Source organism: Bufo gargarizans, chromosome 1 (genome assembly GCF_014858855.1).
Source record: "Bufo gargarizans isolate SCDJY-AF-19 chromosome 1, ASM1485885v1, whole genome shotgun sequence".
NCBI lineage: Eukaryota > Metazoa > Chordata > Amphibia > Anura > Bufonidae > Bufo > Bufo gargarizans.
The window spans coordinates 573,000,863-573,024,937 of record NC_058080.1 but is presented as its reverse complement, the minus strand read 5'-3'; the positions used below and the strand labels follow the sequence as shown (position 1 = coordinate 573,024,937).

The 24,075-nt window shown below is 42.3% G+C and overlaps 1 protein-coding gene across 13 annotated transcripts in view; it reads right to left on the bottom strand.

The window, feature by feature from the left end:
* Positions 1-24,075, bottom strand: part of PITPNM2 (phosphatidylinositol transfer protein membrane associated 2) — a 341,114-nt gene that overhangs the window by 146,893 nt on the left and 170,146 nt on the right. For all 13 annotated transcript variants that reach the window (XM_044275701.1, XM_044275709.1, XM_044275705.1 and 10 more), the window contains 2 exons: positions 18,706-18,920; positions 15,039-15,160 (listed from right to left, as the gene is read on the bottom strand). In XM_044275701.1, coding sequence (XP_044131636.1) covers positions 15,039-15,160; positions 18,706-18,920 — 337 coding nt within the window. The remainder of the gene's footprint in view (positions 1-15,038; positions 15,161-18,705; positions 18,921-24,075) is intronic.

Here is a 24,075-nt window from a genome sequence, read left to right as displayed (position 1 = left end):
AGATGGCGGCGGTCAGTAGCAGGCGGAGTCTCTTGGCGGCGGGTGTTCTGCTTTTGCCCACTGCTCCCTCTTTTGCTACGCTGTTGGCTCGGTCTCACCACTGCCTCTTCCTCCGAACTGTGAAAGTCAGTGGCACGACCTTCATTCCATGTGGGGTCTAGGACCTCATCGTCCCCTGCATCGTCTTCCACCCAGTCTTGATCCCTGACCTCCTGTTCAGTCTGCACACTGCAGAAAGACGCAGCAGTTGGCACCTGTGTTTCGTCATCATCAGAGACATGCTGAGGTGGTATTCCCATGTCCTCATCATCAGGAAACATAAGTGGTTGTGCGTCAGTGCATTCTATGTCTTTCACCGCTGGGGAAGGGCTAGGTGGATGCCCTTGGGAAACCCTGCCAGCGGAGTCTTCAAACAGCATAAGAGACTGCTGCATAACTTGAGGCTGAGACAGTTTCCCTGGTATGCATGGGGGTGATGTGACAGACTGATGGGGTTGGTTTTCAGGCGCCATCTGTGCGCTTTCTGCAGAAGACTGGGTGGGAGATAATGTGAACGTGCTGGATCCACTGTCGGCCACCCAATTGACTAATGCCTGTACCTGCTCAGGCCTTACCATCCTTAGAACGGCATTGGGCCCCACCATATATCGCTGTAAATTCTGGCGGCTACTGGGACCTGAGGTAGTTGGTACACTAGGACGTGTGGATGTGGCAGAACGGCCACGTCCTCTCCCAGCACCAGAGGGTCCACTAACACCACCACGACCATGTCCACGTCCGCGTCCCTTACTAGATGTTTTTCTCATTGTTATGGTTCACCACAACAACAAATATATTATTTGGCCCAATGTATTGTATTCAAATTCAGCGGGATATAAATTTGAGGCCTAGTATTTAGGCGCTGGGTGACCGGTATGGATTTAGTGACAGAATTAGACTTGGAAATGCACAGAAGCGTGTGTGTGAAGTTATTCTGAATGACCCTATGTGCACCTTCAATATGATCTACCCTTTTAGGGATAGATTTCAAATAGCTCTGATATAGCAGAAACGACTAAATTATGAAATTGCTAAATTGGGAATTGTATTTCAACCCAGAACAAAAAATGTGCTTTGACGGACACTAAATAACTTTCCCAGCCACAACAGGACAGCGGTAACGAGAGATTTAGCGGGATATAAATTTGAGGCCTAGTATTTAGGCGCTGGGTGACAGGTATGGGTTTAGTGACAGAATTAGATTTGGAAATGCACAGTAGCGGGTGTGTGAAGTTATTCTGAATGACCCTATGTGCACCTTGAATATTATATACCCTTTTAGGGATAGATTTCAAATAGCTCTGATATAGCAGAAACCACTAAATTATGAAATTGCTAAATTGGGAATTGTATTTCAACCCAGAACAAGAAATGTGCTTGAACGGACACTAAATAACTCGCCCAGCTACAGCACTAGGGACAGATTTAGCTGGATATAAATTTGAGGCCTAGTATTTAGGCGCTGGGTGACCGGTATGGATTTAGTGACAGAATTAGACTTGGAAATGCACAGAAGCGTGTGTGTGAAGTTATTCTGAATGACCCTATGTGCACCTTGAATATTATATACCCTTTTAGGGATAGATTTCAAATAGCTCTGATATAGCAGAAACCACTAAATTATGAAATTGCTAAATTGGGAATTGTATTTCAACCCAGAACAAGAAATGTGCTTGAACGGACACTAAATAACTCGCCCAGCTACAGCACTAAGGACAGATTTAGCGGGATATAAATTTGAGGCCTAGTATTTAGGCGCTGGGTGACAGGTATGGGTTTAGTGCCAGAATTAGACTTGGAAATACACAGTAGCGGGTGTGTGTGAAGTTATTCTGAATGACCCAATGTGCACCTTGAATATTATATACCCTTTTAGGGATAGATTTCAAATAGCTCTGATATAGCAGAAACCACTAAATTATGAAATTGCTAAATTGGGAATTGTATTTCAACCCAGAACAAGAAATGTGCTTGAACGGACACTAAATAACTCGCCCAGCTACAGCACTAAGGACAGATTTAGCGGGATATAAATTTGAGGCCTAGTATTTAGGCGCTGGGTGACAGGTATGGGTTTAGTGCCAGAATTAGACTTGGAAATACACAGTAGCGGGTGTGTGTGAAGTTATTCTGAATGACCCAATGTGCACCTTGAATATTATATACCCTTTTAGGGATAGATTTCAAATAGCTCTGATATAGCAGAAACCACTAAATTATGAAATTGCTAAATTGGGAATTGTATTTCAACCCAGAACAAGAAATGTGCTTGAACGGACACTAAATAACTCGCCCAGCTACAGCACTAAGGACAGATTTAGCGGGATATAAATTTGAGGCCTAGTATTTAGGCGCTGGGTGACAGGTATGGGTTTAGTGCCAGAATTAGACTTGGAAATACACAGTAGCGGGTGTGTGTGAAGTTATTCTGAATGACCCAATGTGCACCTTGAATATTATATACCCTTTTAGGGATAGATTTCAAATAGCTCTGATATAGCAGAAACCACTAAATTATGAAATTGCTAAATTGGGAATTGTATTTCAACCCAGAACAAGAAATGTGCTTGAACGGACACTAAATAACTCTCCCAGCTACAGCACTAAGGACAGATTTAGCGGGATATAAATTTGAGGCCTAGTATTTAGGCGCTGGGTGACAGGTATGGGTTTAGTGCCAGAATTAGACTTGGAAATACACAGTAGCGGGTGTGTGTGAAGTTATTCTGAATGACCCAATGTGCACCTTGAATATTATATACCCTTTTAGGGATAGATTTCAAATAGCTCTGATATAGCAGAAACCACTAAATTATGAAATTGCTAAATTGGGAATTGTATTTCAACCCAGAACAAGAAATGTGCTTGAACGGACACTAAATAACTCGCCCAGCTACAGCACTAGGGACAGATTTAGCTGGATATAAATTTGAGGCCTAGTATTTAGGCGCTGCGTGACAGGTATGGGTTTAGTGACAGAATTAGACTTGGAAATACACAGTAGCGGGTGTGTGTGAAGTTATTCTGAATGACCCAATGTGCACCTTGAATATTATATACCCTTTTAGGGATAGATTTCAAATAGCTCTGATATAGCAGAAACCACTAAATTATGAAATTGCTAAATTGGGAATTGTATTTCAACCCAGAACAAGAAATGTGCTTGAACGGACACTAAATAACTCGCCCAGCTACAGCACTAGGGACAGATTTAGCTGGATATAAATTTGAGGCCTAGTATTTAGGCGCTGGGTGACCGGTATGGATTTAGTGACAGAATTAGACTGGGATATGGCCAAAAAATAAACAGACTATTGCTGGTTAAATGCACTTGGTGTGACAGCTTCACCCTGATGTAGGCTTTAGCCAAAAAACAACCACACCATTGAGGGTTAAATGCACTTGGTGACAGGCGCAGCTTGCCCCTGATTTAGTATATGGCCAAAAAATGAACAGACTATTGCTGGTTAAATGCACTTGGTGTGACAGCTTCACCCTGATGTAGGCTTTAGCCAAAAAACAACCACACCATTGAGGGTTAAATGCACTTGGTGACAGGCGCAGCTTGCCCCTGATTTTGTATATGGCCAAAAAATGAACAGACTATTGCTGGTTAAATGCACTTGGTGTGACAGCTTCACCCTGATGTAGGCTTTAGCCAAAAAACAACCACACCATTGAGGGTTAAATGCACTTGGTCGCAGCTTGTGCTGGCGCACCACAAGACACAAAATGGCCGCCGATCACCCCAGAAAAATGTGACTGACAAACGGTCTGTGCAGCCTAAAAACAGTGAGCAATTGAGGATCAGCAGCTCAATGATCCACAGCTGCAGATCGATCAGTTAATCAAGTCCTTTGGAGGAGTTAATCTGCCTAATCTCGCCCTACTGTCGCAGCCGCAACCTCTCCCTACGCTAATCAGAGCAGAGTGACGGGCGGCGCTATGTGACTCCAGCTTAAATAGAGGCTGGGTCACATGGTGCTCTGGCCAATCACAGCCATGCCAATAGTAGGCATGGCTGTGATGGCCTCTTGGGGCAAGTAGTATGACGCTTGTTGATTGGCTGCTTTGCAGCCTTTCAAAAAGCGCCAAGAAAGCGTCACAAAAGCGCCAAGAAAGCGACGAACACCGAACCCGAACCCGGACTTTTACGAAAATGTCCGGGTTCGGGTCCGTGTCACGGACACCCCAAAATTCGGTACGAACCCGAACTATACAGTTCGAGTTCGCTCATCCCTATAGGTGAGCTTTCGGGTTACTTATATGATAGTTTGGAACATGGCAGAGTAGCGAGTTTCCGAATATAAAGGAGGCATGGAAGAAATCCTGAAGGCAATGCAAGGAGCATGTATCCACACTGTAGCCGACTATGATGAGGGCATGTACATGTATAAGTATTTAGGTTGAGAAAAGAGTGGATTGGAGAGAGGTTTTAAGATTGAGACAAGAGGTTAATCAAAGGTTATCATGAAACAATGGATTTTTGAGACTGGGGTAAAGGCGTTAACCGTGATTGATAGTTCTGCTATAGGGGTTGAATAGGATGAGGAAAGGGGCCCCCACAGTTCAAAACAAAGTTGTGTCTTCCTGGTGCACTTAAAAGGCAGCGCAGTGTCTGAGATGGTTCACAACCTGGTATAAATATGCGTAAGAGAGACTTGTTTATTCTTCAAACATTTTCCTAAGGAGCTAAAGTGCTCTTGTCTAAATGTGAGAAAGAGTAGGGATAACTATATAAGTAGTATGCTATGCCATGGGAAGGAACACGTATTTAACAATCAGTCTCTTATATTCAGTAAAATAACAAACTCATAATTAGAAATTCACACTTTGCAATATTATTTTTCACCTTTCAACATTTTAAAATGCATTGTGATATAGAATGAAAATGGTTGACAACACCTTACATAACATGGCAGCGCTACAAAAATAATATGCTATGCACAGCAAACATTTTTTAAACTAAAACCAGAATTTCCTAGCATTTCTCACTCTTGCTATTAATATTTTATCCCCAACATGTCACACTCACCAACCAAAAAGATCATATGACATGACAACCACCAATAACACGTACATTACATACTTTTAAAATATCATCTATATCGGCACAAGTCACCATGGGACCCTATAGCAAAACCTGGATTGTTCACCTCAAACACAAAAAACTTTAGAGGTGAAGTCCGAAGTTTTAACCCTCTGTCCTAATTTCTTTTATTCCCACTGTTCCTTTTTAAAGGGGTTCTCCGGGATTTATAGGTCATCAGTATCTGATCGGTGGGGGTCCGAGACCTGGTCAGCTGTTTGAGAAGGCACCGATGCTTGCTGTAGTGCAGTTTTCTTCTCTCAGCATCCCAGGCACAGCACTGTCCATTTGATAGCGGCTGTGCTTGGTATCGCAGCTCAACCCCATTCACTTCAACGGGGATGAGCTGCGCCTAAGGCTGAACGTGAGGTCACATTGCCTAGGCTAAGCTGCAGGAAGGCAGATGCACTACTGCAAAGCCGTTGCCTTCTCAAATAGCTGACCAGTGGGGGCCCCAGATGTCGGACCCCCATCGATCAGATACTGATGACCTTCCAGAGGACAGATCATTAGTAGAAAAGTCTCAGAAAACCTCTAACTGTTCCCTAACATTATTTAGCTATCCCCAAGTGTACCTCTGAATGGAGATGGGGCTTCTGTTTCCTGTAACAACCGTTACTCTAAGGCCTCATGCACACGACCGTGCCTTTTTTTGCGGTCTGCAAATTGCGGATCTGCAAAAAATGCATGCCGCCCGTGTGCCTTCCCCAATTTGCGGAACGGAACAGGAGGCCCATTATAGAAATGCCTATTCTTGTCCGCAAAACGGACAAGAACAGGACATGCCTCATAATTTTTGCGGGGCCACGGAACGGAGCAACGGATGTGGACAGCACACAGAGTGCTGTCCGCATCTTCTGCGGACCCATTGAAATGAATGGTTCCGTATATGGAATCAAAATACGGCCCGTATACGGAACGCAAAAAACTTTTGTGTGCATGAGCCCAAATACAGCAGTTACACCCAAGGTTGTGCATACAGCAAAGTTAAAAAAAAGTTTTTATTTTAAAGATTGTACCTGATAAATCAAACAAATGAGGAAGCATGGATATGCTAATACCAAAAACGATATCAGCCTTTACCCTGGGTTCACACCTGAGCGTTTCTGAGACGTGCGTTTTACGCGCGTATTTATGCATGTTTTTTGCAATAGTAAACGCGCGTTTGACGCGCGTTTGTGTGATTGACTGCAGTGTTGTCCAATGAGTCTATGGCCAAAACGCGCAACAAACGCCCCCAAAAAAGCTCAAGAACTTGTTTATGCGTCGGGCGTTTTACAGCGCGTTCAAACACGCTGTAAAATGCTGCAGTGGGAACCAGGGCCATAGGGAAGCATTGGTTTTCACGTGTTGAGCGTTTTACAGCGCGTTTGAACGCGCTGTAAAACGCTCAGGTGTGAACTTAGGGTTATAGATACTATTAGATTAGATAGTAAGGTGAATACAAATGGAAATTCTTTTTGCGTGCTACTATTGTCTAAAGAGTAATATTACTAAAGTATAACCGCTAGACAAAACTGTGCTTCACAGTAAATTATCCTATCAGTTCTTGGTTTAATTAGTTAAGTCTTTAAATAAGGCCTCGTGCACACAACAGTATTTTTTTTCGGTCCGCAAAAAGGGGTTCCTTTGTTCTGTGATCCGTTTCCATTTTGTTTCCATGTGTCTTCCTTTATTTTTGGAGGACCACCAGACATGAAGGAAAGTAAAAAAAAGTCTAAAGTCAAGTTAGCCATGCAAATGATAGGAAAAAAACGGATGCGCAGACGCGGATGACAATCTTGTGTGCCTCCGTGTTTTTTCACGGACCCATTGACTTGAATGGGTCCGCAAACCGTTTTCCATGAAAAAAATAGGACAGGTTATATTTTTTTCACGGACTGAAATCACGGACGCGGATGACAAACTGTGCATTTTTCGTGATTTTCTGCAGACCCATTGACTTCTAATGGGTCCGTTGAAAACTCGGCTAATGCACCGTTTGTCATCCGCGTCCGTGATTTCAGTCCATGAAAAAAATATAACCTGTCCTATTTTTTTCATGGAAAACGGTTTGCGGACCCATTCAAGTCAACAATGGACACGGAATGAAACAACGGTCGTGTGCATGAGGCCTTAGGCTAAATTCTTCACCCCCTCTAATTATAACACACTAACCAGTTAACCATAATGTTCAAACCTGCAACAATTTACAGACTAGTGTTATGATTCCTGGATCTGCTAATAAAGCATCATGTCCACTTGTGCACGCATGTGGCTGCTTGTGGTAAGGTCAACACGTGATGAGGTATATAGTGACGACACGATTGCAAAAGCACTGACAGGGAAAAGCACTGATGCAACACTAATGTGGAAAGATGAGGGTGTCAAATTTAGGCTACTTTCACACTGGTGGTTTTGGCTTTCCGTTTGTGAGATCCGTTCAGGGCTCTCACAAGCGGTCCAAAACGGATCAGTTTTGCCCTAATGCATAACTGAATAGAAAAGGATCTGCTCAGAACGCATCAGTTTACCTCCGATCAGTCACCATTCTGATCTGGAGGCGGACACCAAAATCTGCCTGCAGCGTTTTGCTGTCTGCCTGACGAAGCGGAGCCAAACGGATCCATCCTGGCACACAATGTAAGTCAATAGGGACGGCTCCAATTTCTCTGACAGAATTTGACACAATAGAAAACGGATCCGTCCCCCATTAACTTTCAATGGTGTTCAAGACGGATTGTCATGGCTATAGAAGACATAATACAACCGGATCCGTTCATGACGGATGCATGCGGTTGTATTATTGTAACGGAAGCGTTTTTGCAGATCCGTGACGGATCCACAAAAAACGCCAGTGTGAAAGTAGCCTTAGCTGTTCATGAAACAGGAATCATACAAGCGACATATTTTACATACTTATAGGTAACTAAGAACTTTGTTGAAAAGACGAGGCTGTCTGCCCCTTCACTTTTCACTAGCTCTCCTCAGCCTCTCGAGCATGTGGAGTACGAATCCCATATACGTTCTTATAATTTGTACTGCACACCTCAAAGCCGAAAAAAGCTTAAGAGGCAGAGCGTCCAGAGCAGCGCTTCTGCCCAATTGCTTGTGCAATAAAGTTTTAATGACCCTCTAAAATTGCTCTTTCAGATCTCCTATGCTATTCTATCTGGGAGCAGCAAGGTATACAGGAGATGCCAAGCTAAGGGATACATATATAATTTCCTATTATTTTGTTCACTATTTTTATCCAAAAAGCTGTTGAAATGGAATCTGTCCCCATCTTTACGCTGCCCTTTCTGATAACAGCATAAAGTAGTGGCGGGAACGCTGATTTCAGTGCTGTCTTTCCTATGCGAGTATATAATGCAGTCTATGTGAAATGATCATGTGTAGCTGCTGTGCCGAACTTGTGATGATTGACAGCTATCTCCCTATTACTCTGCATAGGGAGAAGGGTGTCAATCACTAGCAGGTGACAGGCGTGGGTGGAGCTATCCCACAGCTCATGAATACGAAGACTACTTCCTCCAGGCATGATGGTACATTTCTCAGAAACTAAATTATATAGAAACATAACAGACAGGGCTGAAATGTCCCTACTTTATGCTGCCCTCTTGGAAGTAGAGAAAGATACTCTTTAAATGTTCCCAGGACTTATAAAGAAACCTGCTAGTCCTAATTACCCCACCGCACACACAATGACTGACTATGTTGTAGGTATACAAAATCCAAGGGCAGATTGGCCATAGGAAGCAAGGACACTTCCCAGTGGGCCAATGCCAGTCCATCTGGGCCCTACTGATGGATGCCAGCCAGGTTATTAACCCCTTAAGGACCAGGCTCATTTTCACCTTAAGGACCAGGCCATTTTTTGCAAATCTGACCAGTGTCACTTTAAGTGCTGATAACTTTAAAACGCTTTTACTTATACAGGCCATTCTGAGATTGTTTTTTCGTCACATATTGTACTTCATGACACTGGTAAAATAAAGTCAAAAAAATTAATTTTTTTGCATAATAAAATACCTAATTTACCAAAAATTTTGAAAAATTAGCAAATTTCAAAGTTTCAGTTTCTCTACTTCTGTAATACATAGTAATACCCCCAAAAATTGTGATGACTTTACATTCCCCATATGTCTACTTCATGTTTGAATTATTTTGGGAATGATATTTTATTTTTTGGGGATGTTACAAGGCTTAGAAGTTTAGAAGCAAATCTTGAAATTTTTCAGAAATTTACAAAAACCCAATTTTTAGGGACCACTACAGCTCTGAAGTCACTTTGCAAGGCTTACATAATAGAAACCGCCCAAAAATGACCCCATTCTATAAACTACACCCCTCAAGGTATTCAAAACTGATTTTACAAACTCTGTTAACCCTTTAGGTGTTGCACAAGAGTTATTGGCAAATGGGGATGAAATTTGAGAATTTCATTTTTTTGCCTAATTTTCAATTTTAACCCATTTTTTCCACTAACAAAGCAAGGGTTAACAGCCAAAAAAGACTGTATCTTTATTGCCCTGACTCTGCCGTTTACAGAAACACCCCATATGTGGCCGTAAACTACTGTACGGCCACACAGCGGGGCGTAGAGTGAAAGGTGCGCCGGATGGTTTTTGGAAGCCAGATTTTGCTGGACAGTTTTTTTGACACCATGTCCCATTTGAAGCCCCCTGATGCACCCCTAGAGTAGAAACTCCATAAAAGTGACCCCATCTAAGAAACTACACCCCTAAAGGTATTCAAAACTGATTTTACAAACTTCGTTAACCCTTTAGGTGTTGCACAAGAGTTATTGGCAAATGGGGATGAAATTTGAGAATTTCATTTTTTTGCCAAATTTTCAATTTTAACCCATTTTTTCCACTAACAAAGCAAGGGTTAACAGCCAAACAAGACTGTATCTTTATTGCCCTGACTCTGCCGTTTACAGAAACACCCCATATGTGGCCGTAAACTACTGTACGGCCACACAGCGGGGCGTAGAGTGAAAGGTGCGCCGGATGGTTTTTGGAAGCCAGATTTTGCTGGACAGTTTTTTTGACACCATGTCCCATTTGAAGCCCCCTGATGCACCCCTAGAGTAGAAACTCCATAAAAGTGACCCCATCTAAGAAACTACACCCCTAAAGGTATTCAAAACTGATTTTACAAACTTCGTTAACCCTTTAGGTGTTGCACAAGAGTTATTGGCAAATGGGGATGAAATTTGAGAATTTCATTTTTTTGCCAAATTTTCAATTTTAACCCATTTTTTCCACTAACAAAGCAAGGGTTAACAGCCAAACAAGACTGTATCTTTATTGCCCTGACTCTGCCGTTTACAGAAACACCCCATATGTGGCCGTAAACTACTGTACGGCCACACAGCGGGGCGTAGAGTGAAAGGTACGCTGTATGGTTTTTGGAAGCCAGATTTTGCTGGACAGTTTTTTTGACACCATGTCCCATTTGAAGCCCCCTGATGCACCCCTAGAGTAGAAACTCCATAAAAGTGACCCCATCTAAGAAACTACACCCCTCAAGGTATTCAAAACTGATTTTACAAACTTTGTTAACCCTTTAGGTGTTGCACGAGATTTAATGGAAAATAGAGATACAATTTCAAAATTTCACTTTTTTGGCAGATTTTCCATTTTAATATTTTTTTTCCAGTTACAAAGCAAGGGTTAACAGCCAAACAAAACTCATTATTTATGGCCCTGATTCTGTAGTTTACAGAAACACCTCATATGTGGCTGTAGAACGCTGTACGGGCACACGGCAGGGCGCAGAAGGAAAGGAATGCCATACGGTTTTTGGAAGGCAGATTTTGCTGGACTGGTTTTTCGACACCATGTCCCATTTGAAGCCCCCTGATGCACCCCTAGAGTAGAAACTCCATAAAAGTTACCCCATCTAAGAAACTACACCCCTCAAGGTATTCAAACTGATTTTACAAACTTTGTTAACCCTTTAGGTGTTGCACAAGATTTAATGGAAAATAGAGATACAATTTCAAAATTTAACTTTTTTGGCAGATTTTCCATTTTAATATTTTTTTTCCAGTTACAAAGCAAGGGTTAACAGCCAAACAAAACTCATTATTTATGGCCCTGATTCTGTAGTTTACAGAAACACCTCATATGTGGTTGTAGACCGCTGTACGGGCACACGGCAGGGCGCAGAAGGAAAGGAATGCCATACGGTTTTTGGAAGGCAGATTTTGCTGGACTGGTTTTTCGACACCATGTCCCATTTGAAGCCCCCTGATGCACCCCTAGAGTAGAAACTCCATAAAAGTTACCCCATCTAAGAAACTACACCCCTCAAGGTATTCAAACTGATTTTACAAACTTTGTTAACCCTTTAGGTGTTGCACAAGATTTAATGGAAAATAGAGATACAATTTCAAAATTTAACTTTTTTGGCAGATTTTCCATTTTAATATTTTTTTTCCAGTTACAAAGCAAGGGTTAACAGCCAAACAAAACTCATTATTTATGGCCCTGATTCTGTAGTTTACAGAAACACCTCATATGTGGTTGTAGACCGCTGTACGGGCACACGGCAGGGCGCAGAAGGAAAGGAATGCCATACGGTTTTTGGAAGGCAGATTTTGCTGGACTGGTTTTTTTGACACCATGTCCTATTTGAAGCCCCCCTGATGCACCCCTAGAGTAGAAACTCCAAAAAAGTGACCCCATTTTAGAAAGTACGGAATAGGGTGGCAGTATTGTTGGTACTAGTTCAGGGTAGATATGATTTTTGGTTGCTCTATATTACACTTTTTGTGCGGCAAGGTAACAAGAAATAGCTTTTTTGGCACGTTTTTTTTTTTGTTATTTACAACATTCATCTGACAGGTTAGATCACGTGGTAATTTTATAGAGCAGGTTGTCACGGACGTAGCGATACCTAATATGTATACAATTTTTTTTATTTATGTAAGTTTTATACAATAACTTCATTTTTAAAACCAAAAAATTGTTTAGTGTCTCCATAGTCTGAGAGCCATAGTTTTTTCAGTTTTTGGGCGATTATCTTGAGTAGGGTCTAATTTTTTGCGGGATGAGATGACAGTTTGATTGGCACTATTTTGGGGTGCATATGACTTTTTGATCGCTTGCTATTACACTTTTTGTGACGTAAGATGGCAAAAAATTGCTTTTTTTGCACAATTTATTATTTTTATTTTTTATGGTGGTCACCTGAGGGGTTAGGTCATATGATATTTATATAGAGCCGGTCGATACGGACGCGGCAATACCTAATATGTCTACTTTATTTTTATTTATGTAGGTTTTACACAATGATTTTATTTTTGAAACAAAAAAAATGATGTTTTAGTGTTTCCATAGTCTAAGAGCCATAGTTTTTTCAGTTTTTGGGTGATTATCTTGAGTAGGGTCAAATTTTTTGCGGGATGAGATGACGGTTTGATTGGTACTATTTTGGCGTACATGCGACTTTTTTGATCACTTTTATTACCTTTTTTGGGAAGTAAGGTGGGCAAAATTTCAATTTTCTCATAGTTTTTATTTTTTTATTTTTATGGCGTTCACTGTGCGGGGAAAGTAACATGACCGTTTTATAGATCAGGTCGTTACGGACGCGGCGATACCTAATATGTGTAGTTTATTTTATTTTTTTAATTTTTATTCAGTGATAAATGTTTTTTTTTTTTATCTTAACTTTTTTCACTTATTTTTTTTTTTTTTGACCCAGACCCACTTGGTTCTTGAAGATCCAGTGGGTCTGATGTCTGTAAAATACAGTACAGAACCTATATAGGTATCTGTAACTGTATTTTACTTACACTGAACAGATCTATGCTTTCAGCATAGATCTGTTCAGCACCATGGACAGCAGGACGCCTGAGCAGGCGTCCTGTTGTCATGGGAACCTTCCCCGTCTGCTCAGTTATGGTCAGAACTGCGCAGACGGGGAAGGGTAAGGACGGGGCTCTGGGGGGGCTGTCTGGGGGCTCTCTCCCTCTCCCATCGGGGGGCTGCAAAGGCACAGCAGCCCCCCGATCGGAGAGGGAGGGAGCTCCCTTTTACTGTTAACCTTTTCCATACAGCGGTCCGTACGGACCGCTGTATGGAAAGGGTTAAACGGCTGACATCGCATCAACGATGTCAGCCGTTTATACCAGGGTGCCAGCAATGTGCTGGCACCCTGGTATACCCACTGTACACCAACGATTATGCAATGGGAGGCGGGCGGGGGATCGCGATCCCGCCTGCCGCACCGCCCGCCTCCCGCAACGCCCCCACTGCCTGCGACACCCCCCCTGCACCACCCGCCGCCATCAAATCATACAGGGGTGCAGGGGGGGGGTGCGCAATATTGATTTTAGGCACTCAGAAGTTTCTGATCCCCGCGGTCAGGGACCGCGGGGATCAGAAACTGCAAAAAGCGCAGCAAACCGCAGGTCTGAATTGACCTGCGGTTTGCTGCGATCGCCGACACGGGGGGGTCACATGACCCCCCCTGGCGTTTTAACAGGATGCCGGCTGAATGATTTCAGCCGGCATCCTGTTCAAATTAACCCCTGCGGCGCCGGAATGCCGATTTTAAAGTCAGGACGTACCGGTACGTCCTTGGTCCTTAAGGACTCGGGAAATAGGGCGTACCGGTACGTCCTATGTCCTTAAGGGGTTAATGATCTGACACTCCCAGAGGTAAGCAACTTGACTGGTAGCGTCAAGTACTTATGTACCAGGCCAGCAGCTGCAGGTGCACTCCTGACTCCTGAAATCAACTGTATTGCTATCCTGAGGCAAGTAGAGTAGAACAACAAAGCATGGCAGCTGGCATTTGCCACCACAGAGGGTCGGTTTGTTGGGAGATATTTTGTGATGCATTTTTAGTTCACCTAAGTGACTTTAGCATAAAATCATTTGATAGCTTCTACCATAATCGGCAATGATTTACCATTGCTGCTGATGGAAGAATCAATGCATTCCTATCAAGCCCTGTCACAGAAAAAGCTTGATAGGAACTTTACTATGGCAGGCCTCAGACACTGGATGGTTCCTGGTAAATGACCACTCAAATGACATGGTTGCAATTCACCAAGGCCATCCGAGAAATGTCTTTTGATCAAGGTTGTCTATGATCATGGCACTAGGAATCTGCTGTGTAAAACAGCCAGCACCCGCTAGCTATGGCATCGGCTCAGCTGCTGAACGATCAGGCACCATTTTTAAAGGGAACCTGTCACCATTAAAATACAAAGAAACCTGCAGGCAGCATGTTCTAGAGCAGATTGATATATAATTTTATGGAAAAAGGAAAACTTGCAATTTATACATTTAAATTCCTGCTTATTCTGGGCTTTGAAGTCAAGGAGGCGTCCTATCAGTGATTAACAACTACCTCTGTATACACAGTCATAGAGGGAAGGCCGTCAGTCACTGATAGGACCGACTCCTGGACTTCAAAGCCCAGAATGAGCAGAGATTTAATTAATAAAATACAAGTTATACTAAATCTCAACTACCATGTTCAATGTGACAGGTTCCCTTTAAAGAAATTTATCGGGGATATCAGTGAGGGGTTAATATTAGATTGGAGGGGTTCTCACTCCCGACACCCTTGATGATTAACCGTTTAAAGGGACCATGGTGCTTACGCAAGCACAAATGCCAACAATTTTACAAAGCTGGATAACCTCTTTAACTGTGTGGGTGAGAAAGGCAGGACTCAGGTTTTCTTCATAAGTTCTGGCAGCATTATAATAGCTTTATATGTGAGAAAAATGAAACAAAATCACAGAAAATATATAGCATCTACCCCCTATTATACACTACTTACAGACAGGGAAGCATAGGCGACCTGACAGATCTGCTTTAATTGCAACTTGCAGAACATGGTGGAGAGGCATAGAACCCTAGAAAAAACTACTTTTACAGCAAAAAATGCAACTACTTACCCAGTACTGCTTGCCTCTTTTCAGCAGGAGAAAGGTTGAATACATTGGCAAGTTCTCCAGAGTCAGATTTATAAAATGTTTCTATATCTATGGAAAACTTCTCCACAAAGGGGCAAGTGTACCTAGTAGGAAAATGCAACACAGTTGAAATCACATGCAACTAAGTATGCTTATGTACACACATCTAAGGCTACTTTCACACTAGCGGCAGGACCGATCCGACAGGCTGGTCACCCTGTTGGATCCGTCCTGGCGCTATTTCGCGTGCTGCCGCTCCGTCCCCATTGACTATAATGGGGACGGGGGCGGAGAAAATCCCTAGCAGCTTTAATAAACCCTTCACTTTCAATAAACTTTGCATAAAGCGATAGTAAAAGTGAATATAAAAAACATTTTGCAATGTACCTTATTGGAGAAAAATGTCTCCTTCAATTACTATATGGAATAAGTTTATGGTATAGAACAAGAAGCATATAAAATAAAGGGGCTGTCTCATCTGGACATTTATTGCATGTCCTCCTCTGAGAGCCCATCTAATCTCCAGAATAGGGCCCCATCAGATGTTGCTAGGAATGGAAAGGTATGCGCATTTACACAGCTCTCCCCATTCACTTAGATGAGGCTTCTAAAAACAGCCGAGCATGCTCACTTGTCTATTTCTGCATGTCCCGCAGAATTGAATGGAGAGAGTTCTGCAGGCAGGCCACCTATCAGTTCTCGGAGGCACAAGACAGGGCCCCATTCTAGACATTCTGTAGGTATGCCATAAATGTCCAGATGGGAATACCCCGAGTTGCATGACAGCACACTGTCAGGTATAGTATAACATACTGTATCAATTTCCTTAGCTTTTATTATGTGGACTTTTGAAAATGATTTCCCTCCTGAGACGTCTTTACTCTACCAGAAAGAAACACCATGGAGCTGTCCAAAGTCTTCCATAGTTCCCATCCAGCATTATGGCTTTGGCTTTTTTTATTGCTTCCCTGCCTCCTTGTCGAGCACATGGTATTGCTGTTTTCTAGAAACTGCACACTAGGTTCAATGAACCCCAGGCAATTTATGCAGTGGGTGTAGTGTGAAATGTTGTGGATCCACATCGGTCTAATCAGCTACAGGTTTTCCATAAGGGAAGCAATGGAATTACTAGCATGTTCCTTATATACAGATCCTTCTAAAAAAATTAGCATATTGTGATAAAGTTCATTATTTTCTGTAATGTACTGATAAACATTAGACTTTCATATATTTTTGATTCATTACACACCAACTGAAGTAGTTCAAGCCTTTTATTGTTTTAATATTGATGATTTTGGCATACAGCTCATGAAAACCCAAATTTCCTATCTAAAAAAATTAGCACATTTCATCCGACCAATAAAAGAAAAGTGTTTTTAATACAAAAAAAGTCAACCTTCAAATAATTATGTTCAGTTATGCACTCAATACTTGGTCGGGAATCCTTTTGCAGAAATGACTGCTTCAATGCGGCGTGGCATGGAGGCAATCAGCCTGTGGCACTGCTGAGGTGTTATGGAGGCCCAGGAGGCTTCGATAGCGGCCTTAAGCTCATCCAGAGTGTTGGGTCTTGCGTCTCTCAACTTTCTCTTCCCAACATCCCACAGATTCTCTATGGGGTTCAGGTCAGGAGAGTTGGCAGGCCAATTGAGCACAGTAATACCATGGTCAGTAAACCATTTACCAGTGGTTTTGGCACTGTGAGCAGGTGCCAGGTTGTGCCGAAAAATGAAATCTTCATCTCCATAAAGCTTTTCAGCAGATGGAAGCATGAAGTGCTACAAAATCTCCTGATAGCTAGCTGCATTGACCCTGCCCTTGATAAAACACAGTAGACCAACACCAGCAGCTGACATGGCACCCCAGACCATCACTGACTGTGGGTACTTGACGCTGGACTTCAGGCATTTTGGCATTTCCCTCTCCCCAGTCTTCCTCCAGACTCTGGCACCTTGATTTCCGAATGACATGCAACATTTGCTTTCATCCAAAAAAAGTACTTTGGACCACTGAGCAACAGTCCAGTGCTGCTTCTCTGTAGCCCAGGTCAGGCGCTTCTGCCGCTGTTTCTGGTTCAAAAGTGGCTTGACCTGGGGAATGCAGCACCTGTAGCCCATTTCCTGCACACGCCTGTACACGGTGACTCTGGATGTTTCTACTCCAGACTCAGTCCACTGCTTCCGCAGGTCCCCCAAGGTCTGGAATCGGTCCTTCTCCACAATCTTCCTCAGGGTCCGGTCACCTCTTCTCGTTGTGCAGCGTTTTCTGCCACACTTTTTCCTTCCCACAGACTTCCCACTGAGGTGCCTTGATACAGCACTCTGGGAACAGCCTATTCCTTCAGAAATTTCTTTCTGTGTCTTACCCTCTTGCTTGAGGGTGTCAATGATGGCCTTCTGGACAGCAGTCAGGTCGGCAGTCTTACCCATGATTGCGGTTTTGAGTAATGAACCAGGCTGGGAGTTTTTAAAAGCCTCAGGAATCTTTTGCAGGTGTTTAGAGTTAGTTGATTCAGATGATTAGGTTAATAGCTCGTTTAGAGAACCTTTTCATGATATGCTAATTTTTTGAGATAGGAATTTGGGGTTTTCATGAGCTGTGTGCCAAAATCATCAATATTAAAACAATAAAAAGGCTTGAACTACTTTAGTTGTGTGTAATGAATCTTAAATATATGGAAGTCTAATGTTTATCAGTACATTACAGAAAATAATGAACTTTATCACAATATGCTAATTTTTTTAGAAGGACCTGTATGCACATTTTTTCAGTGCAGAAAAATTCTGTAGCATATATAGGGGCTTGTACAAAACCCATTCACATTCACGCAGAAGCAGAATCTGTATCAACTCTTTAAAGGGGTTTTCTCACTTCAGCAAATAGCATTTATCATGTAGAGAAAGTTAATACAATGCACTTACCAATGCACTGTGATTTGCTGGCTGGATTCATTTTTCCATCACATTATACATTGCTTATTTCTATTGTTACGACCAGCCTGCAACCCAGCAACTGTGGTTGTGCCTGCACACTATAGGAAAAAGCACCAGCCTGTGTGTCCTGGCCACCAGAGAGGACAGCACTTTTTCCTATAGTGTGCAAGCACGCCCACCACTGATGGATTGCATCATTGGTCATAGCCATGGAAATGAGCAGTGTATAATATCATGGAAAAATGAATCCAGCCAGCAAAGGAAACAATATGGATAATATCAATACAGTGGTAAGTGCCTTGTATTAACTTTCTCTACATAAAAAATGCTATTTGCTGAAGTGTGGCATCTCTTACCTCCACTGATGAGCAGGCAGTTATCGGGAAGGAACAGTTCCTTCCTGATCATTACCTGCTCAGTCAGTGCATGTAAATGCTGCAGTGACCCTGAGAAACAGGTGCTATTTTCTTGTGGGGTGTCCGTGAGCAGTCACCCCTACAATGTTTAGTGTGAAGATATTATTTGCATAGAATCACAGGTATAATGTGCAGTTGACAACACTCAAAAGAATGAAGCATGCATGCAATTCATTTAATAGGCAATTATTATTATTTTTTATATGAATAACGTATATGTATAAAGGTTAATTTAAAAGTTTGGTTTTTCAAATCGGGTAAGTGCTTCCATCTGACAGTGATTTTTGGTATACTTTGTACCTGGTCCGTGTATAGGGATATGCATTCCAAGACTCTTCTTCGACTCGCAGGGCAGCTTTGGGTAAGATGGATCGAAACCAGCTGGGGATGTGCATGCCGATGTGATACACCTTGTGTGTGTACTGACCAGAGCCCCCAGGACCGTCTATGTATGGTCTGTTCTCCAAGATTTCCACACCGCTGCCTTCCCCACATGTCTCTTCTCTGCTCTTTTTCTGTAAAACAAAAGAACATCATAGACATCAGTAATGGCTTTGATGGAAGAAGTCATCAGGAAATATAGCTAGAGTCACTAATCTCTTCAAAGTTCTTGCAAATTCTCCATATCACCACTGATACAGGTTATCTCTTAAAGGGATTTTCCAATATTTTGATCAAAACCAGAGACCCAGGGAATAAAGTAATGATCAGGGAGTCAGATATTTTGGTACGTCATATCAGTAATATATTTAAAAACACTATAGTCAACTTCTTGACAAATCTATTATTCTATTGAAATAAGCCAACTCACTAAACATCTCTTACTGGAAGCCATATTGCTGTATGTTACAGCACAAAGTAATAACACACACAAAGGCTGAACAGTTGAATGGCCAGTAAGGACAAGTGCAAATGTCAACCATGGCTGCTAGCCTTCATTGAGATCACTTTATTTGGGTTCTTGGGAGTTAACTGGGTGTGTAATCTAGTGTATAACATAATTTTAATACAAAAATTAAAAAAACAAAGTTAGACCAGCACCTGCAAATAATATGAAATAAAGTACAGGTGCACACCACCCCGACTGATATGCAAAAGCAAACACACACACACACACTGCTCCATGTGCAAAGATAACACTGGAAAGATGGATAAGTATGAATTACATTACTACTATACATACTATATGAAAATTAGAAGCTCTTTGCACACATTGTTTTTCAAAACTGTGTCGGGCCCATCTACCAGCGACAAGGTGGCTTCCAACAAGACCTACACTATCTGACTTGCCTCGCGATGTAATAACACAAAAAGGCTGAATTGTTGAACGGCTAGTGAGGACAGGTAACTTTCAACCATGGCTGCTAGCCTTCACTGAGATCACTCTGTTTGTGTTCTTGGGGGTTAACTGGATGTGTAATCTACTGTATAACAAATCATTGTAATTAGTCATATGTCAATCTGCAGAAGACCAAGCTGAAAATCCAGCTGTACTGATATCCCCAGATATGAGATTACTGTGGCAAAGATAACAGTACCTTTATAATTTCAAAACCAAGGCACCAGGAATTTTATGAGCTACCATTAATTATACCAGCATAATGAATTAAAGATACAGATCACTGCTCCGTGATAATTTATGAAGCTCAGACGCAAGTTAAAAACAATGAAATAGTGTCGACTCAGTGTGCTGTCTGCATCCGTATGTCCGTTCCGTAGCACCCGCAAAAAATATAGAAAGTATTCTATTCTTGTCTGCATTACGGACAAGGATTGGACTGTTCTATTATGGGCCAGGCATTCCTTTCCACAAAATGTGGATCTGCAAACTGAAAATCGCAAAACAGGCTATCGTTGTGTGCATGAGGCCTTATGCATAGGATAGGGAATAAGCATCTGATCAATGGGGGTCAAACCCCTAATAATCCCAAGAAAGGGGAGTGGGTCGGATTCCCCTCAGCTGATGGGGCAGTGGTACAAGGATACAAATGTATTTACATAATATTTCTATTCACTGACAGCAAACTGTGAACTTGAAGGTTATTGAAAAACAAAGTATAAATTAAAAATGACTCATAGGTCTTTCCTGGCGTTTTTCTCCGCTTTTGCATTTTTTGTGGCGGTTTTCTGCAGTAACTAAGCCAGCTCAACATGTTAGCTAAAGGTCTATGACACAAGACATTTTTTAAGTGTATTTTGTGCTTTTGTGTTTTTTTATGTAATAGAATTTTATTAAACATTTTTACAGTTTGGCTTCTTCAGCTTCTATGTTTCACAGTGCATGGCAGCTGCAGAAAGCTGTTCTGAGATCAATTAGGCTGGCTTTTCAGGAGAGGCCCGAGAGGCTGGGAAACAAACCAGTACACAGCCAGTCTGACTGATTTATCACAAAAACTGCTTTCTGCAGTTGCTATGTACTGTGAAACAGTTGAAGCTGAAATGTTTCATGAAAATCTATTGCAAAATGGTTTTCAGCCTGAACTGCAATAAGTAATATTGAAACAACAGAACCGAAGGAGTCCATAGCCTTTAATAGGTCTGTCCTATAGGTGGCAGTAGAGATACAGTTTTCTTCCTTCTAGAGGAGAGCTAATGTACAAGCTCTTTTTTTCAGTAAACACCATTTGTAGGCAATCAAAAATGTTATAAAGCCTGCACAACCCTTTTGCAATTTTGTGCATAATCTTACATCATGTACGTAGAGACACTGCTGAGGGAATTGTATGAAGCCCAAAGAGTCTGCAGGACTTGGTAATCAGAGTAGGACCTGCGCACGAGACTCCGGACATCTTACGTCAGCCTTTGGATACGTTAATATTTGCTTCAAGGAAGTTATGGCACTAAATTTATAGTCTTCTTCCATTTGCACAAAATTGCAAGCATGCAGACATTAAATAATGGAAGATCAAATCCTAAAGCACACTGATCACATACCCATCAGATATCAATCAGACTGGAAACAAGAAAGCCAAATATGGCACAATGAAATGGAACATGACCTTTAGATTTTTTTTCCATCCAGCTGGCGAATGTACCCATTGCATGGTGACAGTCTAATATGTGCAAAATTTAACAGGTGACATCAAGCTCGATATTTTAACACCACTGCAAAATACTAATAAAGCAGTTTTTAATGTAAATGTGTGATTTTGTTGCCATGGATTCCAATATTATTTCAAGTTCCAGGTTATTAATAACCTGAATTTAGTGCTCAATACCAATATGTTATACCATACGCAACACCTGTTGCTGCCTCAAAATTCCCATAGCAACCCAAACTAAGAACCAGGTACTAAGGCTGTTCAAAGGAACCAATCAAGCAATATGGTACAGTACACAGACCATACACTACACTTTGGACATTATTATATTATGATTAGTGCTCAGTTTTTGTTGGTCCCTTATCAAAATGCTTACAGAGACTGGCAAGGGTAGAACAATGGCTTCCAGAGAAGAAAGGGACACATGTCCTATTGTACTTCAAGTTTCTTTTCTTTCTGATGAAAAACGTAAACTAAATGTGCTTTTCAGGACATTAACGATCTATCCATAGAATAATTGATCGGTATCAGATTGGTGGGGTCTGACTCTCGCCACTCCCTCCAATCAGATGGCTGCAGGGGCAGCAGCACACCAGAACCAGCTTCGTACGTGGTGTAGTGGCCATGCCTGGTTACTGCAGCTCTTTCTCATTCACTTGTACAGGACTGACATGCAGTAACTAGGGATGAGCAAATGTCATATTTTGAAGTTCGTGTTGTGGTATTTACTGAATTGCGTTATGGTACCACGGACCATAACACAATTCCATAACGGAATGCATAATGCCTTTAGCGGCATTCCGTTATTTATTCCGTCATAATAGAAGTCTATGGCCTACATAACGGATTCGTCCGGTTTACGTTATGCAGCAGAGGACTCTCCTGCATAATGGAAACGGGACAGATACGTTATGCAGGCCATAGACTTCTATTATGACGGAATAAATAACAGAATGCCGCTAAATGCATTCTGTTATGTATTCGGTCATGGAATTGCGTTATGGTCCGTGGTAACAAAATCTATAACGCAATTTAGTAAATACCACAACAAGAACCCGCACACAAATTTCAAAATATGAAATTCGCTCCTCCCTAGCAGTAACCATGCACAGAGGGCCCGTGCGTTGCGGAACTTTGTAAGATTTGTTGCTTGTTGTTTTTTGTTTCTTTTTTTTAATCTAAAAATCAAGTTACAACTTTTAGTAAAATAAAAAATGCAAACATCATTATAATTTTCTTGCGGGGCTACTGAGACAGGTAGGCTTCATTCCCAGTCTAGAGCTGCATAACCTTATATCTAGTCACCTCCATAGAAAAGGATTACACTGCTGTGTTTGACTGAAGATTAGCAGGACTACCTGTAGGTCTATGGCAACTACTCACCTCCCCCTGCTCCACAAGATGAATACTTTGCTGAATCATGTGTGTTGATGGGGGCACTGGACCAAAGTTTTTTTTGCAGATTAACCGGGAGAGTAAGCACTAAATTGTGCCAACTACGGAAATCTCTAAGCCCTCCGCCCTATCATAGGTGAGGATGTTGGCTGCACACATCGCGAACAGTAAAAAAAATACTCCTTTACAAACACCTGAAGTGCTTGGCATCACCTAGTGTTGCCACCCTCCGTCTTCAGCTTTACTTTTTTCTCCACTGCTATCTGGTGTTCCGTTTCTGTGATTTATGGGTCTACAAACTGTAATACTGTAGGTCCCTAGCAATCCACCTTGAGTCAAGTTTGTTGGTGAAGTTTTAGGGTATGGCCACGTGGCATGGCTATCGATTGGGATGCAGCCGCTATATGGCTGAGTATTGCATTTCCGTGCATTCAGCAGCAGGATCATATTAATTGATTACAACAGAATTGTTCATTGTTAATAGCCACTGAGTTTTGTGTTATGTTATGTTATGTTACTAAGTCCTTGTATAGCGCTCTAGAGGAACTCAATCCGATCGAAGCGCTTGTCGACGGCTATATTGGTGGGCCCCTACGTCATCCTACACAAAAAGCCAGGTCTTAACCAACTTCCTAAATTCCAGGTAATTTTATGTTGTTCTAATGTGTTCTGGGAGGGAGTTCCAGATCTTGGGGGCCAATACTGAGAAACGTCTGTCCCCCCTTGTCTTGAGGCGGGTTCTTGGCACCGACAGAAGGGAGGCTGAGGTGGATCTCAGTTCTCTAGGAGGATGGTGACGTGTTATCTTTTTTTGCAGGTAGATGGGACCTGTTTTGTAGAGAGCTTTGTGTGTTAAGCAGCACAGCTTAAGGCTACTTTCACACTAGCGTTCGTCGGTCCGCTCGTGAGCTCCGTTTGAAGGAGCTCACGAGCGGACCCGAACGCCTCCGTCCAGCCCTGATGCAGTCTGAATGGATGCGGATCCGCTCAGACTGCATCAGTCTGGCGGAGTTCAGCCTCCGCTCCGCTCGCCTCCGCACGGACAGGCGGACAGCTGAACGCTGCTTGCAGCGTTCGGGTGTCCGCCTGGCCGTGCGGAGGCGTGCGGATCCGTTCAGACTTACAATGTAAGTCAATGGGAACGGATCCGCTTGAAGATGTCACCATATGGCTCAATCTTCAAGCGGATCCGTCCCCCATTGACTTTACATTGAAAGTCTGAACGGATCCGCGC